The 19278-nt window shown below is 51.9% G+C and overlaps 7 protein-coding genes across 7 annotated transcripts; 3 read left to right on the top strand and 4 right to left on the bottom strand.

The window, feature by feature from the left end:
* Positions 1 to 88: 88 nt before the first annotated feature.
* Positions 89 to 1930, top strand: N7539_000309 (putative MFS transporter; the record flags this gene model as incomplete). Its single annotated transcript, XM_056929913.1, has 7 exons — positions 89 to 214; positions 271 to 276; positions 341 to 404; positions 457 to 555; positions 612 to 765; positions 821 to 998; positions 1058 to 1930. 7 exons carry the CDS (start codon positions 89 to 91, stop codon positions 1928 to 1930), a joined length of 1500 nt encoding a protein of 499 aa, XP_056794206.1.
* A 578-nt stretch (positions 1931 to 2508) lies between these two features.
* Positions 2509 to 4409, top strand: N7539_000308 (ERF4 family protein; the record flags this gene model as incomplete). The annotated part of the gene is made up of 2 exons (XM_056929912.1): positions 2509 to 2545; positions 3334 to 4409. The coding sequence occupies 2 exons, from the start codon at positions 2509 to 2511 to the stop codon at positions 4407 to 4409; spliced, it is 1113 nt and encodes a 370-aa protein (XP_056794205.1).
* A 962-nt stretch (positions 4410 to 5371) lies between these two features.
* Positions 5372 to 6800, top strand: N7539_000307 (AP-2 complex subunit mu; the record flags this gene model as incomplete). Its single annotated transcript, XM_056929911.1, has 2 exons — positions 5372 to 5708; positions 5794 to 6800. 2 exons carry the CDS (start codon positions 5372 to 5374, stop codon positions 6798 to 6800), a joined length of 1344 nt encoding a protein of 447 aa, XP_056794204.1.
* A 1831-nt stretch (positions 6801 to 8631) lies between these two features.
* On the bottom strand, positions 8632 to 9471 carry N7539_000306 (uncharacterized protein; the record flags this gene model as incomplete). Its single annotated transcript, XM_056929910.1, has 1 exon — positions 8632 to 9471. The coding sequence occupies one exon, from the start codon at positions 9469 to 9471 to the stop codon at positions 8632 to 8634; it is 840 nt and encodes a 279-aa protein (XP_056794203.1).
* A 4487-nt stretch (positions 9472 to 13958) lies between these two features.
* N7539_000305 (serine/threonine-protein kinase) lies at positions 13959 to 15346 on the bottom strand (the record flags this gene model as incomplete). The annotated part of the gene is made up of 2 exons (XM_056929909.1): positions 13959 to 15000; positions 15057 to 15346. The coding sequence occupies 2 exons, from the start codon at positions 15344 to 15346 to the stop codon at positions 13959 to 13961; spliced, it is 1332 nt and encodes a 443-aa protein (XP_056794202.1).
* A 62-nt stretch (positions 15347 to 15408) lies between these two features.
* N7539_000304 (uncharacterized protein) lies at positions 15409 to 16395 on the bottom strand (the record flags this gene model as incomplete). Its single annotated transcript, XM_056929908.1, has 3 exons — positions 15409 to 15831; positions 15892 to 16183; positions 16250 to 16395. 3 exons carry the CDS (start codon positions 16393 to 16395, stop codon positions 15409 to 15411), a joined length of 861 nt encoding a protein of 286 aa, XP_056794201.1.
* Positions 16396 to 16874: 479 nt separating this feature from the next.
* On the bottom strand, positions 16875 to 18870 carry N7539_000303 (putative C2H2 finger and ankyrin domain protein; the record flags this gene model as incomplete). Its single annotated transcript, XM_056929907.1, has 2 exons — positions 16875 to 18238; positions 18327 to 18870. 2 exons carry the CDS (start codon positions 18868 to 18870, stop codon positions 16875 to 16877), a joined length of 1908 nt encoding a protein of 635 aa, XP_056794200.1.
* Positions 18871 to 19278: the final 408 nt, after the last annotated feature.

Genomic DNA, 19278 nt, shown 5'->3' with positions numbered 1-19278 from the left:
ATCTTGCGTTGGATTTCGTTGAGCTATAAATGGCTTCACGTACCTGCCGTAGCGTCTTTCGGCCATCTATAACCTGTCAAAACTCATCATGATGGCGGAAAAAGACACCACAATTATGCACCTGGAGAACCAGCCAGGTCCTGGAATTTCCACCGAGGATGCAGAATTTCTATCCAATTTCTCGGATGAAGCCAGGAAGAAAGTTCTACGAAAGGTAAGTACAGCCTCGACTGATCACTCCCGGGACAATTCCTGACACCATGTTCATAGGTTGATGTGCGTACTTGCCGGACAACCCCGTCAACTGAGCGTTCATAGAGATAACCGTGTTGCGAGGTAGCTGAGGCTTGTTCCCATGCTGGTTCTCTTGTACTTGGTAGCATACATCGACAAGACGAACATTGGTATGTCGAGATGGAGACGACTCTAAGGCTTCTGCATGCTCACATTGTTCAGGAAATGCAAAAATCGAGGGCCTTCTGTCAAGTCTACATATGGACGGAATCCAGTACAACATCGCGCTGTCTATATTCTTCATTCCCTATGTCCTTGCTGGTATTCAACATCCATTGTCCCGATCACATGAGACGTTTCGCTGACAAAGTGAGAAGAGGTCCCAAGCAACATCATACTCAACCGACTAAAGAGACCATCGCGGTACTTGGGCTTCCTGATCCTCTGCTGGGGGGTGGTGATGTTGTGTACCGGTTTCGTGCAGAACTTTGCCGGTCTGGTCGTGATTCGGGTCCTTTTGGGTCTCTTCGAGTAAGACCCCAAGAACTCAATGTGCAGACTGTTCCTCGCGCTGACCCTCTTTCAGAGCCGGCTTTCTCCCAGGAGCCGTTCTTGTGATTTCAAAGTGGTATCTTCCAAATGAGACACAAACGCGCATTGCTATTCTCTATACCTCTGCGGCCTCAGGGGGTGCCTTTTCGGGTTTGCTGGCTTTTGCGATTGCCAAAATGAATGGCGTCGCAGGCTATGAAGGCTGGCGTTGGGTTCGTCGCTATATGTTTCTTCCCAGCTTGGCATCTTCCGAAACTGACACACAGATCAGATATTCATCATAGAAGGCATTGCAACCTGCATCATAGCTGCAGCGTGTTATATGCTCCTTTTGGATTCGCCGTCCTTGTCGGCTGCTTGGCTGACTCCTGATGAGATTCGCTTCCTCGAAGTGCGACAGATGGCGAATAACAATCATGGCAGTCATGGGGGAAGCTTGGACAAGAGCATCATTCTCAGCGTCATCTGTGACTGGAAGATGTACCTCCTCATCCTCATCAACTGGTCCAATGCTGTGCCCAACTATGCGCTCAAATTCAGCATGCCGGCGATCATCAAATCCATGGGTTACAAGGCAGCCAGTGCCCAACTCCTGACGATTCCCCCCTACATGGTTGGCGCATTTTCCGCTTATGGGTTCTCCGTATTCGCCGATCGCTCTTCATGGAGAATGCCCTTCATCCTGGCACCGCAGCTGTCACTCATTGTCGCCTTTAGTATCTTGTTCTCCAAGGCTGCCGATATCAAGAATAACATCGCGGTGTGTTATTTCGGCGTCTGTCTCGCCTGCTTCGGCATGTACCCGATTCTCCCGGGCGTCAACGCTTGGAATGTGGGTAACATCCCCAATCCCCAGAAACGTGCTGTGGCCATAGGGTATCTCATTTGCTTTGGGAACGCCGGTGGCATCATTGGAAGTTATATTTATCAGAGTCGAGAGGCACCGCGATACCCCACCGGCTACGGTACTTCGCTTGCGTTTGCCGCCTCAGGGATCGTGGCCTGTTTGACTTTGGAATTTTGCCTCTGGAGAGCAAACAAGACCAAGGAGCGGATGTCTGCTTCCGAGGTTGAAGAGAGGTATACCGAGGATCAACTGCGTGAGATGGAGGAGAAGAGTCCTTTGTTCAAGTATACCTTGTGAGACCAGAGTTTGGAATGTTTCAGGCGTACGAGTTCACTGTCTAGTTGATCCAATTTCCTTCTCGAGTTCTCAATTTGTCGGTCAGAGCGATGTACTTCATTGCGTCCCAGGGCGGAGTCTGGCGGAACGGCGGTTTCCGTTCCTCCCCATCTTGTCTGAGGTAGATTAACAATCCGGCTGCGGGCTCTAGATCTGAGCAACGTCCGTCTACCAGCACTTTTGACTTGTGAATGTCCCAATGCCGAATCGCTCTCCTCCGTCACAAATATCCCTCATGAATCCAGGACGTAGTACGCGACTGTTTGTCCGCTCTATAGTAAGATCGTGAGGCAACCGATCTATTTCGTCGGCTTTCGTTTGGTATGGGATCTGAATTCGGTACGATATTTGGCGGAAGATTTTGGAGGATGAACAGATGTTTACTGTCCATCTCCCTCGAGCCTCGTAACAATTGTGTACATTCATCAACTCGATTTGTCTACCATCCCATCAAAACCAGCATCTCCCCCCGAACTCCAATCTGTCACACGTGATCATGGATTCTCGGACCTCCACGGTTGACGGACCCGAGTCTGTGAATGATCTGCGCAACTACCATTGCTGATCATCGTTCGAGTGAGGCTCCATCCCGTCTTTGCTGGGAATACAGTCTAGAACACTAGTGATCAGTCCCCGTCTCACGATCCCTGCCGGGGGATATCCCAGTGTTTGCTCGGGTTAATGTGTACGAAAGGACGCTCTCGGTGTCGGCGATTTGGCCTGAATATCCAGGGATGTCTATTGTATTCCGGGCCCGCGATGACGGCGCGGCGTTGAAGGTCTACCTTGCGGCGTCAAAGTGGGTGGTTCCATCTGATTTCTTATACATTTCGACACTCCAGAGCCTCTCACCCTTTCCCTTCTTCTTGTCCCATGAGTAACTTCTGATTTATCTTCTTTGCTATACGTCGTTCACTACCTGTTCTCCCTTCCTTTGTGTTAGTCTTTCCATCTCATTTACCTTGCTCTGTTTTACTCTGCCTCTCGCTCGTAACTCTCATTCGTTTTTTTTTACCCGTTTTCCTAAAGGTCTCGGCCGCATTGACCACACCATCTCTCTCTTTCTCTCTCTCTCTCTCTCTCTCTTGCCCAAGACAGGCATTTCTTCTGCTTCCTCCTTCCTTCACTCCCTTGTGCTCCCTGCCCGAAAATTCCCTTTCCCGTTGGGGGAATTCGGCTTCTTTATCTCAAAACGGCGTCCTTTGCAATCCCTCAGCCTCGGTCGAGGGACTTTGATTCCAATTCACTCCGTCTCCTGTCTCGACCGATTACTCTCGATCGCAGTTCTCTTGGGTCTCGTCGATCTGAGTCTCCTGGTGCCAGTGGCCACCTCCACGGGGAGGCGACTTTACATTTTGCTCGAGCACAGCGACGACCGTGTGTTCCTCTTGCGCCTCCATCGTCCTTCCCTGCCATCCGTCGTCCACCGGCTGTCCGCCTCGCCAATCCGGTCAATCACGTTCCGCGGATCACTCCCGTCACGGTTCTTGCCCAACACTCCGACGAAAGTCTGCCCCGCGGCTTGTCGCGCGACGCATACCCATTATTGACGGTGCCCGAACGCCGACGCAGTCGTCTGTCTCCCTCGCCTGCCTCCCCGACAAGCTTAACGGTCGAGCGCAGCCAAGGTGAGACCGAAAGCCGACACACGAGCGTCGCACTGCCCCCGCGATTCCAGCGCAGCGATTCGTTGCTGCTAGCCACGGAGATGGCCTTTACCGGCAGTGCAGCCCGGGATGTCGAGAATCTGCGCGCCCCGGAAGAGGTGCACCTCGGACAGGATGGCCATCGCCTCCGCGATGAGAATCGACCACGCCACGCCCCCTCCCAGACGTCCCTCCGATCACAGTCGCAAATTGCATCTGTACCATCTATCACCGGTCAAGCACCTCCCGATGTCGCCGACGAGTTAGCCTGGGGTCCCGCGCATCCCTGCTATCCACACTTCAACCCTCATGTCCCTATCGGCTCGCAAGAGTACCTCACCACACGGGTCATCCGCATCCGCCGCGACTGGATGATCAAGGGGGACTTGGCGCCCACCTTGTCTAATCTGTACCCCGAAATCTTGGATCCTCTACTGCCGGAGCAAGAGTTTCGCACAGTCATTGCGACGATCAACGAGGGCTTGATTAAGGCCTTTGATCCGTTCCGTCTGCACAATTGGTTCGACGGCGCCATGGGACTCTTGACCGGCTGGATCTGGGACGATATCAAAGCACCCAGCGTCAAGCGTCAGCTGCAGCAAGTTGAATCGTGGATCGAGAAGTGGAACCGTGAAATCGGAGCCAAAGATGGGGTTCACATATGGAGTCTCCGACGGACAGCCTACATGTCGCTAGACATTCAGATTCCCGACCCTAAGGTGGGCATTGCACCGAGCGAGGGTCCCTCATTGCCCAATACGAGGCCCAGCACCGGGGCTGGGCCGGCTCTATGAGGGTACTTACCCTCTTTCTCACGGTCTACACACTTTCCTGCTCCATTCCCTCTCGCCTCTTTCTCTCCCTTCATCTGTTCGACGCTTGTATTATTGCTTGATACATACTTTTCTCTTTGTAATTTCTGTTCAATATTGGTTCGGGCGTTTTCACATGATATCCCTTCAGTCCCTGGCCCGGTGACTTGCCTTGAGTTCTGTGTCCTGCCTCGTCGCACGCTCTCTCTCTTTCTCTCTCTCTCTCTCTCTCCCTCCCTCCCCCTGTGCCGGTCGGCCGGCGTTGTCAGAACCCATTCGTCGCCGCCATTTTCTTCGTCACTCTTGTATTGCATGTCCAGCGAGGACGTCTGGTTTGTTTTTCTCAATCCCCCTTTCGGTCCCCCTTTCGGGTGTGTCGGGGCTTGTCATCCTCTGTTATTCATCACAATCAAAATACTGTCAAAATTCCGGCTCTTCGGACACATGTTACGTGTCCGGACTGGTCTCAACAGGCATGCGACAGCTTGAGGAGCATAATGTGTCTTATACTTTTGATGTCTGAATCCACATCCAGATATTCATAGCTTACATCAGCTGGGTTTCGCAGCCCGAATTCTATCTGGAGATTCCATGCATTAGCTATACCTTGAGTGGTGTCGCTTTTACGCGTGCTCAGCATATAAATGAAATTGGAACGGTCCCCATCAACTGAACCTCCCCCTCCCAAAAAAATCGAACTACGGTACCGTCTCTGCATCCACAGCCGCCAGGGGGCCCTCAAGCAAAGCATCTCCAATTATCCACCGGTCCAGGGCGGTGTCGATCCACCCCACACCCGCCCGTATTGCCCCCCCGTGCGGTCACCGAGAGCTCCTGGATGATTATTATCGGACTGCCGACAGTCCCTCCTCTCACTCTCTCGTTCACTCGCTCTCCCTCCCTCTCTTTCGGTTTCGCCCTCGGCCAGATCACTCTTTGTCACCATGCTGTCGGGCATCTTGGTGTTCAACCAAAAGGGCGAGAACCTCATCTTTCGCGCCTTCCGTAGCGACTGTCGCCCCCGTCTGGCTGACATCTTTCGAATTCAAGTCATCGCGAACCCGCAAGTCCGCTCCCCCATCTTGACTCTGGGCTCGACCACCTTCAGCCATGTCAAGCATGAGAACATCTACCTGGTCGCTGTGACGAAGAGCAATGCCAATGCTGCGCTGGTCTTTGAGTTCCTCTTCCGTCTGGTCGTCCTGGGTCGAAGTTATTTTGGCAAGTTTGACGAGGAAGCTGTGAAGAACAATTTCGTGTTGATTTATGAATTGTTGGATGGTGAGTCTGAGGAATATTTCCAGTGGCTCAATCTCCCCTGTATTCCTCATTGACTGACTGGTTTTTTCTCTTCACGGTCTGTTAGAGATTCTTGACTTTGGCTACCCGCAAAACACCGAGACCGATACATTGAAAATGTACATCACAACAGAAGGAGTCAAGTCCGACATTGCCAACTCTCCCTCGGATTCTAGTCGCATCACTCAGCAAGCCACCGGCGCTCTTTCCTGGCGCCGATCCGATATCAAGTACCGCAAGAACGAAGCCTTTGTGGACGTGATCGAAGATGTCAACTTACTCATGTCTGCCACTGGCACAATCTTGCGTGCTGATGTGAATGGTCAAATTGTCATGCGAGCATATCTTTCCGGTACCCCTGAATGCAAATTCGGTCTGAACGATCGCCTCCTTCTCGATCCCACTACGTCTGGCGCAAATGGTGGGCGAAGCGGCGGTGGTAGTGGCTCCGGTGGCGGTTCGGGTAATAAGCATTCCACGCGGGCAGCAGCGGGCTCTGTCACCCTGGAAGATTGCCAATTCCACCAGTGTGTGAAGCTGGGACGATTCGATGCGGATCGTATCATCTCGTTCGTGCCGCCGGACGGAGAGTTCGAGTTGATGCGATACCGCGCGACGGAGAATGTTAACCTGCCGTTCAAAGTGCACCCGATTGTTCGAGAGATCGGCACCACCAAAGTGGAATATAGTGTGGCGATCAAAGCCAACTACAGTTCGAAACTGTTTGCGACTAATGTGATTGTCCGCATTCCGACCCCGCTGAACACGGCCAAGACCACCGAGCGCACGAGTCAGGGTCGCGCCAAGTATGAGCCAGAGCAGAACAACATCGTGTGGAAGATCCCACGCTTTTCGGGCCAAAGTGAATACGTCCTCAACGCCGAGGCGACGCTTTCAGCAACGACGCATCAGAAGGCCTGGAGTCGACCTCCAATCAGCCTTAATTTTAGTATTCTCATGTTCACCTCGTCTGGCTTGCTGGTGCGATATCTGAAGGTGTTTGAGAAGAGTAACTACAGTTCCGTCAAGTGGGTACGATACATGACCCGAGCGGGTAGTTACGAGATTCGGTAAGTCCTGCGTTCTCAATTACCACGATATTATCTGTTGTTGCCCATGGGTTCTTGAACATTCGATCTTTCTAACTAGTCACGATAACACAGATTTTAATGGGGAGACACCCAAGATATGTACCTGCACAAAGTATCGGCAGGTTCAAGAATATCCTTTCGCTTCCATCAGATAGACCGCGCGCCCCCCCCCCCCCCCCCCCCGTGCTGTTGTTTGTCCGAGGTTGACTTTTGAAAATACTTCTTGCAGTGGGAGTTCTAGGCGTGGGCAGGCGACGGATCTTGTTTCTTTTCATTGAATCCTTTTCTGACACATGATATCATTGTACCCTTCATCTGGCGGATTACTACGTGTATAATTCATGCCAAACTGTCAATCTCGACAGAATATCCAATCCCTGCCATGGGTCTTGTGCGTGCCGGAAAGCAACACCAAGCAAGAGCTCTGTTAATCCTCTAAGCTAGCGAAGATAGTCGGTAATCTCCCTCACCTGCGTCCAGGCCTTGACCCACTACCAGTACCACTACCCAGTGCCCACTGTTTCAAGACCAAGTACCTACCTACGTATCCCTCTTCCGACGAGAGCGCTCGATTTCATGCCCTGATTCAGAAGAACTCGTGGACCAACCTAAACACTCGACTCACCAAATGCGCTGCACTCTCGACGCATATTCCGAAAATCCCACTTAAGATCACAAAATGATGAAATTACCGTAAATGGGCTCGACAAAAACCCGGCAAACCGGCAAACCGGCATACCAAAAAGAAACCACCCGCCATTCGATTCCGTAGCGACTGAACTTGTAAACAAGATCATCGACGACCGGAACGAGCAGCAAATGCAAAACCCCCTTGCCACGGTCCAGCATTGAACTCCAGCAATGGAGCCCCCCCCCCCCCTGCCGTCGAGTCGAGCCGAGTCGAGTCGCGGACACACGTGGGATCGGAAGCCTAGCCTGAGTGAGGATCGGATTGATAGGCTGGGCGGCCCTGATCCGGACAGTGCAGGGTTATCTAGAGTTATCGGGTAGGCGGTTGGGCCCGAGCATGCCCGGTAGAGGTAGAGTTGGTACGGGATTGGCCAGGCAAGATGTGGTGAGGTACGGTAGGGCCACTATTTTTATTTAGAGATTTTGATAGATCGATTGACGAACTTTTAATCTGTACTGGGGTAGTTACTGGTGAGTGGTGACTGGTTACTGGGGACCACTGACTAGTAGTCAGTGACTAGTAGTTTATCATCGGGTTTAGAAGTTTGGCTCGGGCCCGTCGCGAGGGGGAACAGTTACTTGGGCAACGTTGATTTTTGTGTGTTTTGTTCTGATGGCGGTTCCCGACTTCCCGATGGGTTTTGTGTTTGGTCCGGAGGTCGAGGCTCTGGTTGGTATCATTAATGAGTGCAGAATCTAAAGAAGAGGTCCAGGAGTGAAAGTGTGGTAAAGCAATCAGCTTTGAATGTGGTGGTTTGAAAATATGATACAGGGTCCAGTGGATAAGTGGCCGGATAAGGGATCGATAGTAATAGTACACAGCTCGCAGAGCTTGAATGGGGAGAAGAAAAAGAAGAAGAAAATACAGCGTGCGCAACCACCCTCGAGCAAAAGTCAAGGTGACTGAACCACAGGTAGTAAAACAAGAAGAGAATGAAGGAACCTCGCATGCCAGATGAGAAATCCCAGAAAAAAAAGAAATCGCTGCATCAGAATAGTGCAGAGAATGGGTAAGTAAACACCGAATCAGGGCTTGAACTACACACGCAAGAGAAACATGGACATGAGGGGAAATAATACATGACAAAAGGGTCGTGAGGTACGAAAACTGAGGAAATATGGTATTAAGCATGACGAAGGCCAATGCGGCCGAGTTGCAGGAGAGCATCCCATTGATGCGCAATATCCGCACCACTCGGGCGACCCATCTGGCGGGCGCACTCGTCCCATTGTTGTTGGGTAGGACGGAACTGCGCCAAAATCGTCTCGACCAGGCGCTGATTATCCTCGGCAGCCCATGTTTCGGATGAAACCCTGGAATGCTCATCAGCCGCTTCAATCGAGGGCAGGACTGCATCGGGATGGATGTGTGTATGTGTAATGGAGGCCTGGATCTGAGGCAGAATCTCCCGCCTTGGGGGAGATGGTGGTGATTGCGTGACAGGGGGTGAATATAGAGAGTAAAAGTCGGCGGAGGAGAGCCCGATCGGGAGCTCATATGGAATGTGACGTCGGCGCTTGGGTGTGGACAGGGGACGACCGAAACCATCATCACTGTCCTCATTATCGTCCCATTCGGCACGACGCCGTTTGTTGGCACTGCGCGTGCCGCGCGCAGGTGCCGATGGGGGAGGAGGTGGCGTGGACGCAATGATCGCTGGAGGAGGTGTGGGTCGTGGGGAAGCAGGTCGCGCGACCTTGCGCCCCCGTGGTGAGCGACGTGGTGGTGTGACGGCAAAGGGACTCTGAAGTTGTGGGGGCTGAGGCTTGGGTGTGCGACGAGGAGATGGCGCGGGAGAGCCGCTCAACAGCGCCTGAAGCGCGCGACAAGTACAAAACAGACCATTACCGGCAGGATATTCTCGATCGGAGAAAGAAGACGGCGCGGGAGGAGAGGTCGAAGACAGAGGAGTCAGGCGAGACGACCGGCGCACATCGCAGGAGAGAGCGGAAGGGAGCAGCATGGCGTTGAGAGTTGGAGGATTGGACACGAATTGCTGAGAGGAGCCGTGGGAGCGCGTGGATGCGCAATGTAAATCGCGTACGGGAAGAGGATGGACGGAAAAGAGAGAGAGAGGGTGGCAAAGCGATCGAGTTGATCGAATATTTTCCGATGGCGCAAAAGGCTGGCGCAAGGTGAGACGGATGCGCAAAAGATGCGCCGGGAAGAATGATCTCGCGGCAAAGGTGGAGGAAGGCGTCGCAAACGAGTGAAGATGGTGGTGAATGAAGAGCGCTTTTTATTCCACGTGAAGCGCAACAATTGCGACAGCTCAGCGGTTGGTTGAGATGAGATGCCAGAAGCGCGGCTGGGGAGAATGTGTGTGTCGTGAGGGAAGAATGGCGGGAGAAATGGTGGGGGGTGGCGAGGGAGAATGCGCGATAAAAGGGAAAAAAAAAATGGGACAGACCGCAAACGGTCAAGCGAACGGGAGGATGGCAGCGCTCCACTTGTCTCCCCTTGAGCGCAACAGAATGGACTCTGGACCCGGGAGCCAACCCCAGAGCCGGTCGAGATCAGCAGTGGAGCACAATGCTTTGAGATGGAAGAGACACAAGATCGCGACGGTCAAAGGTGACAATGAAAGAAGACCCCGGCCCAGTCTGCAGAATTACAACCACAGATGAGATAAAAAAAGAACTCGAATGATGGTCCGTGGGAATTGATGAAAGAAGATGAAACCAAGGTGGAGGAGAGAGAGAGAGAGAGAGAGAGAGAGAGAGAGAGAGTATGGGTGTGTGTAAGAAGGAAGAGAGAGAATGAGGTGATTTTCTTTCAGGCCGACAGGCAGAAATCAGTTGGTGTAATCAAGTGATCGGAATCCCAAACGGTAATCAAAATAAACAAAAAGAGGATTGATAATGATGAATCCGGCGGTGGAACGGATGACGATGTTGGACAATCTTGAATCGTTTGTCTTTGCACTTCTTCGACTTTTTTCTCGTCGTCTCCCTGAACGATCATTACTCGACTACCCTCTTTCTGAGAAGGAGCATATCCTCTCCTTTTTATCCTACGATAGAAGCATCTTTGCCCCTCGTGACTCGTGATTCACTCGCGACGCGGTGGTCCTCGTGGGTGGTGACCCAGTGAGACAGCCTCGACTCGACAGGAGGGTGAACGAGGGATGCCTGCATGCAAGGTAAAAGCACCGACCATCAGCCCAGTGAGACGTGCACGAGGGGCACTTGGACCCGATGTCTTTGACACGGCGATACTCGTGGTCCATGCTTCCTTTAGGCTGCCGGGCGATTTGGGCAATTTGGGCGATTTGGGCCTGCTGGTCAATTACATTGCCTCTTCGGGCTGACGACCCGCGACAACCCGAGCAGCGCAGCGCATTCGAAGTACTCGCATTCATCCGTAGCCATCGGTTGTACTGCACATTGTACATACTACATAGTAGGATTGAGATATTGAGAGAAACGGTCCCAGTTTCAGATTCAATCCACCAGTCAGCTTAGTGATCGGTATCACGATGACCGCATCAGTTCTCTCGAAATGGCCCAATTTCAAGTTCTGGGCTCGAAGTTTAGGTCGTCAGGCTCGTCGCCAAAGTTGTCGAACCGGTGATGCAATAGCCATGACGTGCAGGTTCACATCATCTGCATGATCTTGTTGGTCCGAATGAATTGAGTCTTGCTCTTCTCGTGCGATTGCATCATGTGGCGATCGGTGACATTTTATGAACCCCCATCCTGACAGGTACTGAATCTCATTCCGGTGCTGCCACCGACTCCAGTCGTATCGGGACATGGTTCCTGGGAGGCTGACGGGCATCTACCTCGGTCCTTCCTTCTCCCTTTTCCTTAGGCCCTGGAATGTCTATACCTGTATACTGATTGCTTCCATAACTTACAGGACGACTTAGTAGTAACTAAGTTAGTACTACTATGGCCAAGTTCACCAATCTTGCCAAGGAGCGTGCCCTCAATCCCTAGTACAGTCCCGTAGTACACTGTACAGGACCTCTACCCCTCCTCCCATGCACATCCCAAGTTCCTCTCCTCGTTTTGACAATCCAAAAGAGGCTGGACAACCTTCCAAACGTTCTCGCTTCTTCATGTCTGAGACTCCGCCCGCTCGGCTACATTCTTGTCGAAGGCGGTTTGTCCCATTTGAGACATCCCAAGGGATAAGAGGCAAGACGCGTCGCCTGTCGCGTGTCGACCGCGTGTCTGTCGCGTGAGCCACGCGTGCATAGACGCGCTGGACGCGTCTCCACTTGCATGTCTTAACCCAATTACGATTCGTCTGTGGGTCCGTGTCCTGCTGCACCGACATTCTTGCCAGATCGGATCATCGTCATCGCTGTACGACCTCTTCCGTTGGGAATGACGGTCTCGCTGAGGAGTGAGGAGATCAGGAGATACACATTAGGCGTTAGTGATATTACACTGTGTAGTACTGTAGTGTCTAGTACTGTAGTGTCTAGTGTGTACTGTGTACCATGTTCTTTTGATTCGTAGAGGTGGCACAGGTGATTGACTGCTCTTTTCCATTCTGTGGATGCAGTTGGAGAAAAGCATGTCCCTTCAACCCATCATAGTCAGGGTCTTGATTGAGATCAACGCCAAAGTTAGACCACTTTAGGTTATGCAAAGGTCGTAGTACTACTATGGAGTATGGACCAGATCATCAGAGTCTTCAGTCTTCTACCCATGTCGGTACTTCCCCTATAGTTCTGGACCATCCCCTCTGACGCCGGTGTCCCCTCCTCAACTGGTCAGTCGGTAGTTCCAGTCAACCTAACCTGTTCGACTCTGAGGCAGGTCCAGGCAACCTGTTTTATTTTTATTTACTTCTCTGTTTGTACATGAAATGGTGCTTCACTTTTAGAAAATAGAAACTGGAATATAGCAAGAGACAACGCTTTATTCATCAGGAACTTTTCATCCCTGATATCCTTCCACGGGAGGCATGGTTATTGGGGAGACCTTGTTGAGGATCACGGATGGAAGGTCTACATCTACATAGAGCAGGGAACAGTGTCACGAGGCGCCTTCTTCCTCTTCAACATTCTTGCCCTCGCCCTCTTCACTCCTTACTTGACTGCCCTCTCTCCTCCACCTCTTGAGACGAACTCTGCAGCATTCAACAGACAGAGATAGACACCTCGTGGCTTGAGTCGCATCTTGCACCTGCATTCATGCGCTGCATCGGCGTCTCCATTTTGCGGGGTGCAGATTCTTAGTCGCATCTACACAATCAATCCTACTGACGTTGGCACTGTGGTACCGCGATATCCATACCTTTTATTGCTTCTTGAATCAGAGGCTCCGACTATTTACCCTTGTTCTGGGAAACAAATTCCTTCCGTAGACTTCCAAGGTTGCTTCTCAAGAGTAGCCGACATCGTCCTTCCAGCCTTTGTTCCGAACGCAGGTCAGGCTGTCTTACTCGACACCCGCACTGTGAAGTGTAAACTTAGTAGAATCAAAGGGCTGAACAATTGCCTCCCCGGGCGACTCTAACCCCGTCTTCGACTGGAGCACCAATTTGTTAAGTCATCGGCCCTGTCACCAACGGTCGTCGAGTGGCCTCCGAGGATCTTCAGCCCTCGTTCTCCCCCCCCGAAAGTGGTGTCAATGCCCTGCCATCCCCCTCCTCCTTCCACCCCACAGATCGACGCAAGGAGTCAATGGGGAACAAAGAAGATGATTGTCTCTACGCATTATCTGATGCGATAGCATGGGTGAAAGTGTACATGGAACGATAGCCCGTTGGGGTTCCAGCCTGAATTCTCGTGACAAAGAGGGGGAAGGGATCGATTATCTTTTGGACCCCGCTGGACCCCTTCTGCTTTACTTGAGCCCCGTCGAAACAAAGCGCGATTCTTTGTCGAGATAGATCGGAGTCTGAGAGCCAACGAGTCATGTTCATGGAACTTTCTTAGTTTGAAACGTGTCCCGTCGGGGAGAATTTATTGTTCATACCTCTAATGCATAGGTTTCGTGGATCTTTCTTTGTCGAGTAGGATACGCGATTCTATATCAGGTAGTAAGTACACTTCCCAGGTGCTAATCCCGAGCAACGATTCGTCGGAGTCAGACCTTCATCTCCTCCTCGATTAGACAAAGACATCAGTCATCGGACCGCAGGATGGATCCAAGCCGCTTCGGGAGTCGAACAGCATTCACCCTACCGCAGCACTACCTGGGGACGACAGAACTGATGAAGGGAACAAAAGTTCACTCGGGAAACAGGTAGATTGCGATTGCTGGCGTAACGACCAATTTGACTGCACAGACTCCACTTTGGGTATCAGCATCACGACAATTGATCATTTGCAAATTGAGAATTTCCTAACTTCATGAGTCATAGGGATCCAAGTCCCATCTTCCCAGTCGTCGAACGCTAAAACATCTCATAGAAAACTACTTCCACCTCCATCTGCTAGACTCTTCGCCTTCTTCCTCGCCCCGTCATTGCCGAGGGTCACTCAAATGATCACAGCAGTCTGTCCAACAACTCCACATTCCTACCGTAAGCAAAACGTTTGCGCTTCCCGGTGATGGGATTGTAAACCTCCTCATACACTTGGCCAAGATCATCGCTTTCATCTCGAAAAGGTCTCTTGGAAGCGGATGGCCCTCCTTGTCCAGTATCAGCTCTTGCACGATCCTCCCGGGGAATAAGGGAAGATCTTCCTAAACCATTTGCCGCGGCGACTGTGAAAGTAGATTTAGCAATTGCATCCTTGGTGTGAATCATCGACTCAATCTGTGCTGCAGATCTTTCGCCGCTCAACCCATCAAAAGTTGAAACGTACAGGAATTTTCTCTCCACGCGGTGTCTGTGTCGGTCAACATGCTCCCGCCTGACCTGGCTCACAAACTCATAGCCATCAGACTCGACCCCAACTTCCTTTTCAACTTCCAGGGCGTGGATCTGCGGGGCTTCTTCTTTAGGAGGGAAGGAGACAAGATTGGGCATCTGGGGCATTGATGTTGTTGACGTATTCAGAGGTTGAGGCCTAGAGAGACTAAGATCTTCCCATGAGCTATCAGGGACTTCGCGGGACGGGCATTCGTCCATGAGCTTGGGAATCTCTTCGGGTCCTGAGGGAGCACAATCCACCTCGGAGACCGGACCGGCACACATCGAATCGGAGTCCTTCTGACAACTATCCAGATCGATAACAATCGACTCGCCAATGACGTGGGGAGTCCAGTCTTCAACTGCGTCATGGTACTTTTCGATGAACCAGCCTGCCTGCGAAGCGTGAGTGAACCATTCATGCTGCAGCGCTTGTTTCACGTCCATTCGACAAGATTCATCTACATCGAGCAGACGCTGCATGAAGTCCTTTGGCCGTGGGCTGATCCGAAGAGCTTCCATGTCCGCTTCCAACATGGCCCCGGCCCGCTCATACGATCTGTTGAACTGATTGTAGTGGACGTCTCCAACCAAGAGCACTGCAGCTGTACATCCAATCGCCCACATGTCGACGGCCTTGCTGTAGCCCTTCTCTCTCACCGGCTGCAGTTCCCTATGCCGATGGATTAGCGAGAATGATCGAAACAACACCCCAAGGGGCAGACTTACGGTGCACAGTATTCACGGGTCCCAACCAGACTGTTCATCCGCTGACAACCCCGGTTCATCCGCTTGGCGCAACCGAAGTCAGCCAATACGACCCTTCCACCGTTCTCCAACGATGTAACAAGTATGTTGTCTGGCTTGATATCTCGGTGCACAATCTGCCGGTCGTGAAGATACTCGACGGCAAGAAGAACCTGTCGGATTATCAGGGCGGCAGTGTCTTCTTGAAGCCGGTCACCATTCTTGCGCAAGAAGGAGTAGAGGTCACCGTATGTGACGAGTTCGGTGAGCATGAAGCTAGATCCAGATTCGGTCAGACTGACACATATGTACTGTCATCAACCAGAGTATCAACTCACATTGTCTTGCTGGATTGAAATACCCTCTCCACACGGAGGATATTTGGCTGTATATCCTTTAGCACAGTGCTCCACGCAGCCATAGGCTCATAGTAAGATGGGAGACTTACATGGGAGAGGCCAGCAAGTAGCAGGGCTTCTTGCCTCTGCATCTCGACCTGTCGCATTACGGGCGACTTTGACTTGCCAGTCTTTTTTGTCGCGCGTTTAATCTTCGCGAAGAGTCGAGATTTTCTCGCGAAAAACTTAGACTGTTCCTCCTCATTCAAATTCGCCCGTGCTTGGGCTGCCACGGCCTCTAGGTCGACAACTTTGCAAGCGAACTGTCGACCTGTCTTGACATCATGAGCCATGTACACCTTTCCAAACGCACCGGAGCCCAGGAGACGTGGTGTCACGGCATATTGATCTCCGAACTTCTGAATGGGGACACATTAGCTTTGAAGTTCACTCCAGGGTGCTACGCTCGCTTCTCTCACCTCCATCTCCACTTGCTGCAGGGGAGTGAGCTGGCTCCCTTTTGAGGCGAAGGCAGACTTGAATTGAATCTGACTATGGCCAGCTATCTCCAAAGTGTCCCCGTCACATAGGAGTGAACTGGCATATCCTTTTCTCATGACGTGGCTGTTCCAGTAGGTGCCATTCGTCGACAGGTCCTCTGCGTACACCAGAGGCGGAACATTCTCGAGGTCTCCAGCATCGTACACAACCGTGTAGATGCGGACGTGTCTGCTCGAGACGAAGGGGCTTGCCACGTGGATTTGGCTTCGCCTGACTTTAGTCTCACCTTCACATATAATTCACAACAGACACAAAGATGTGGGGTTCAATACTAACCACCTCTTAGCGTCTCTTCCAACGAAGACCTCTATGTTGCTGTAGACCTCAACAGTGGTGACGACTTGTTGGGTGTCAGGATGCTGAAGAGTCAAGCTGCCTACACGAATCCCGACGTCCTGGGCGAGGTCAGTTGTGGACGCCATGGCTAGAGTAGCCCCGTGCCAGCAAATTTCTGAACCGATGGGGTGTGAGCGTATGTGCAGATCAAACGGGAATGTAACGCCCGGAGCAGTAGCCGATGCGAAGACGATGGTTTTGTGTAGGAAAATGATGGCTGTTTGAGCGAAGCTGATGGTTGAAGGAGAGTGCAAAGACAAAGTAAAAGCAACGTCAAGTGAGAAGACGTAAATGTTTGCTTGCACACACACACACACACACACACAAATCTCAATCTCAAAACTCACGGGCACCTCACCTACGTGCATGTGATTTGGTCCGAAGTTAGGGCAGAATTTTGGGGTTGTCTAGCAGCGCTGCCTACAGGCAAACATTTCCAACGTCTTCTGGAACCGTGTCTTATTTACCAGAATGTGTAGTTTGTTTCGGCCGATAGTGTACAAAAGAGGAAATATGGACCATTAGCAGCGTCAACCTTCATAATGACTGAACAGTTCTGAGAATCTCAATTTCCCTGCATCTTTCGGAAACGTTCCTCTGCTGCTCTCGCTCGCCGTTCTCTTTCGAGCCGCATCCTCATCTCCGGGGTCATACCTCGAGTCTCCTCATCACGTTTCTCGGCAGCGGTCTTTTCCATCGCTCCCAAAAGTCTACCGCCAGACTTGGCAAGTTGCTGGGCCTTTCTCTCCGCGTCTTCTCGTTTGAGGCGTTCTAGACTAGCCTTGCGACGATTTGCTTCTTCGTCAAGTGCTTCCTGCTTCTCCTTCTCAAGACGACTGACTGCGTCCGCCTTGGAGATCGCGGGTGGCACTTTGGCTGCCGTCCAGTCCCACTTTGACTCGCCGAGCTCATGACGGGCAATGCGGAAAGCATCACGAGTCGGACGCTCACCACAAAGCTCAAATGGTGTGCGTCCTTCTCCATTGGTCACAGTTGGGTCTGCATTTGTGCGGGAAAGAAGTGCGGCGACGACAGCGGCATTGTCATTGTTCGCAGCGAGATGAAGAGGCGTGGGGCAACGGAAGTTCTGCGGTGAGTCCACCGGCTGAAATTGGAACGACGCAGGTATAGAGTTATTCGTCAGGTAGGTCATCAACGCCGGAATCTTAGAACGCCGGATGAGAGCTTGTATTTGCGTTGTGTGTAACAGAGCGGCCTCTTCTTCTTGTGTTAGCTTGGGTTTTTGAGGCTGTGGACGTGGTACAGTTATCTTGGACTCCTCTTTCTGCTTAGCTGCTTCCGCGGCAGCAGCCAACGCAGCCTCGTCAACCTCGCTAATCTTAACGCGAGTGAGCTCCTTGAAGGATCGCAAAAGCTCGCTTTGTGTGGCACGGCGGGTGTTGAAAGGAAATCCCCTCAGTCGAGGATCATTTTGCTTTAGCACATTTCCCTCGTACTTCTCGAACAGAATTCTTCTGTTGGTCTTGCCGGTAGCACGCACAAAGAGAAGCTCTGCACTGTCAATCATCTCTCGCCAGTCGTGAAGAAGCTCTCGAATATCCTTTTCCAACGCGGCCTCGTTGTACCGACGAAGGCTGGAACCTGCTGATTGAGCAGCACCTCTGCTCGCATCGCTAGCCGATTGAGTGCCACCTTGCTTTCTTCGCGTTGTGTATCGATGGAAGGTTTTATGCGCAATGACCTTTGCCTGTCTCTCTTCCGCACCACCCTGCTTGCGGTGGATCTCAGGCGCCAGCGACACCAACATGGCTGCGAAATGACCGCCGCCGATCATGCACATGAAAACGTGTGGACTCTTGGGTGCCGGCTGAGTCTGGCTGTGGTTCTGATTCGCTTGCGGTCTGATGGGCTCCAGCTGTTTCTTTTGCAGAGATTCCACCAGGTAGACAGGTGCTTGTTGTTCGACGTCTGTGAAGATTGCGCGATAAATTCCGAGCGACTTGTTGGAGGGCAGAGACGAGCTGGAGAACCAGAAAAGGGGGGTTTTTAGGCGCACTGGCTGTCGCGCCTTCCATTGCCTCGTCATTTGCTTCGGTAAGCTTGGCCTGTTTCTTCAGCAAGGCAGTGAGCGTGGTGTCGTTGGCACCATCCGCGTCATCGTCCTCCGTTTCCGACGACTCTGACCCTGATATTGACTCGTCAAGTTCTCCCACTGCTTTTGCGAATTGGAGCTCATCCAGAGGCTCATTTCCCCGCAATTGCGCTTTGATGTTATAGCGATGATGGTCAGAGCGAACGTGACTGCGCTGCTCTTGCACATTGGAGTATGTTACTTTGCAAAGAGAACATTGTGTGGTTGTTGCGACAGTAGCTTCCTGAGCGGCGAGCTCTGGATCGTCGACTTGAACAAGGGCCGACTCGGGGGATTGCGCAGCACCTGCGTGATTCGCGGTTTTGGCGCGCAGAGTCGCAAGAAGCTCCGAAGGCAGATCATAGACTGCGCAAATTAGCAAATGTTGCCTCTCTCCAATCATAAACAGAGTGAACTGACCATAAAGAGGACGTTTGATAAGGTCCTCTATCCGATTAGAATCTGCCATCTCAAGGTGTTTTGTCGATATAAGCTCGAGAGTAGATTGATAGCAATTCTGCTGCCCCTCCAACAAATGACGCAGGCGAACAAGCTCTTACCGCCCTGGAATGCTATGCGAGCGGACAGTCGGAGGTCTGGCCTCAGATAAGATTATCTTGCTTTGAATTGGGTCGGAGTCGGACTACCTCTTAGTTGCACAGTAGGAGTTACCTGTTGGCTCGGTCGGCTTTTATAAGACACTCTACACAGGTTTCCCAGAAAGAGAGTCATGCCACTTGAAATACCTATTCTAAGCCTTGCTGAGCTCTAGTCGTGGGGAAACACTCCGGCAGAAACCAGAACTGGACCAACGCGGTGCCCGATCGTCAATGACATCCTCCCTCAGCCTGACTCACCTTCCCAGCCTTGCCCGGGC

The sequence above is a fragment of the Penicillium diatomitis genome (genome assembly GCF_028827545.1).
Source record: "Penicillium diatomitis strain IBT 30728 chromosome Unknown utg000001l_segment0_segment0, whole genome shotgun sequence".
In the NCBI taxonomy this organism is placed as follows: Eukaryota; Fungi; Ascomycota; class Eurotiomycetes; order Eurotiales; family Aspergillaceae; genus Penicillium; species Penicillium diatomitis.
The sequence above is the reverse complement of the archived record's forward strand: the minus strand, read 5'-3'. Positions and strand labels throughout refer to the sequence as shown.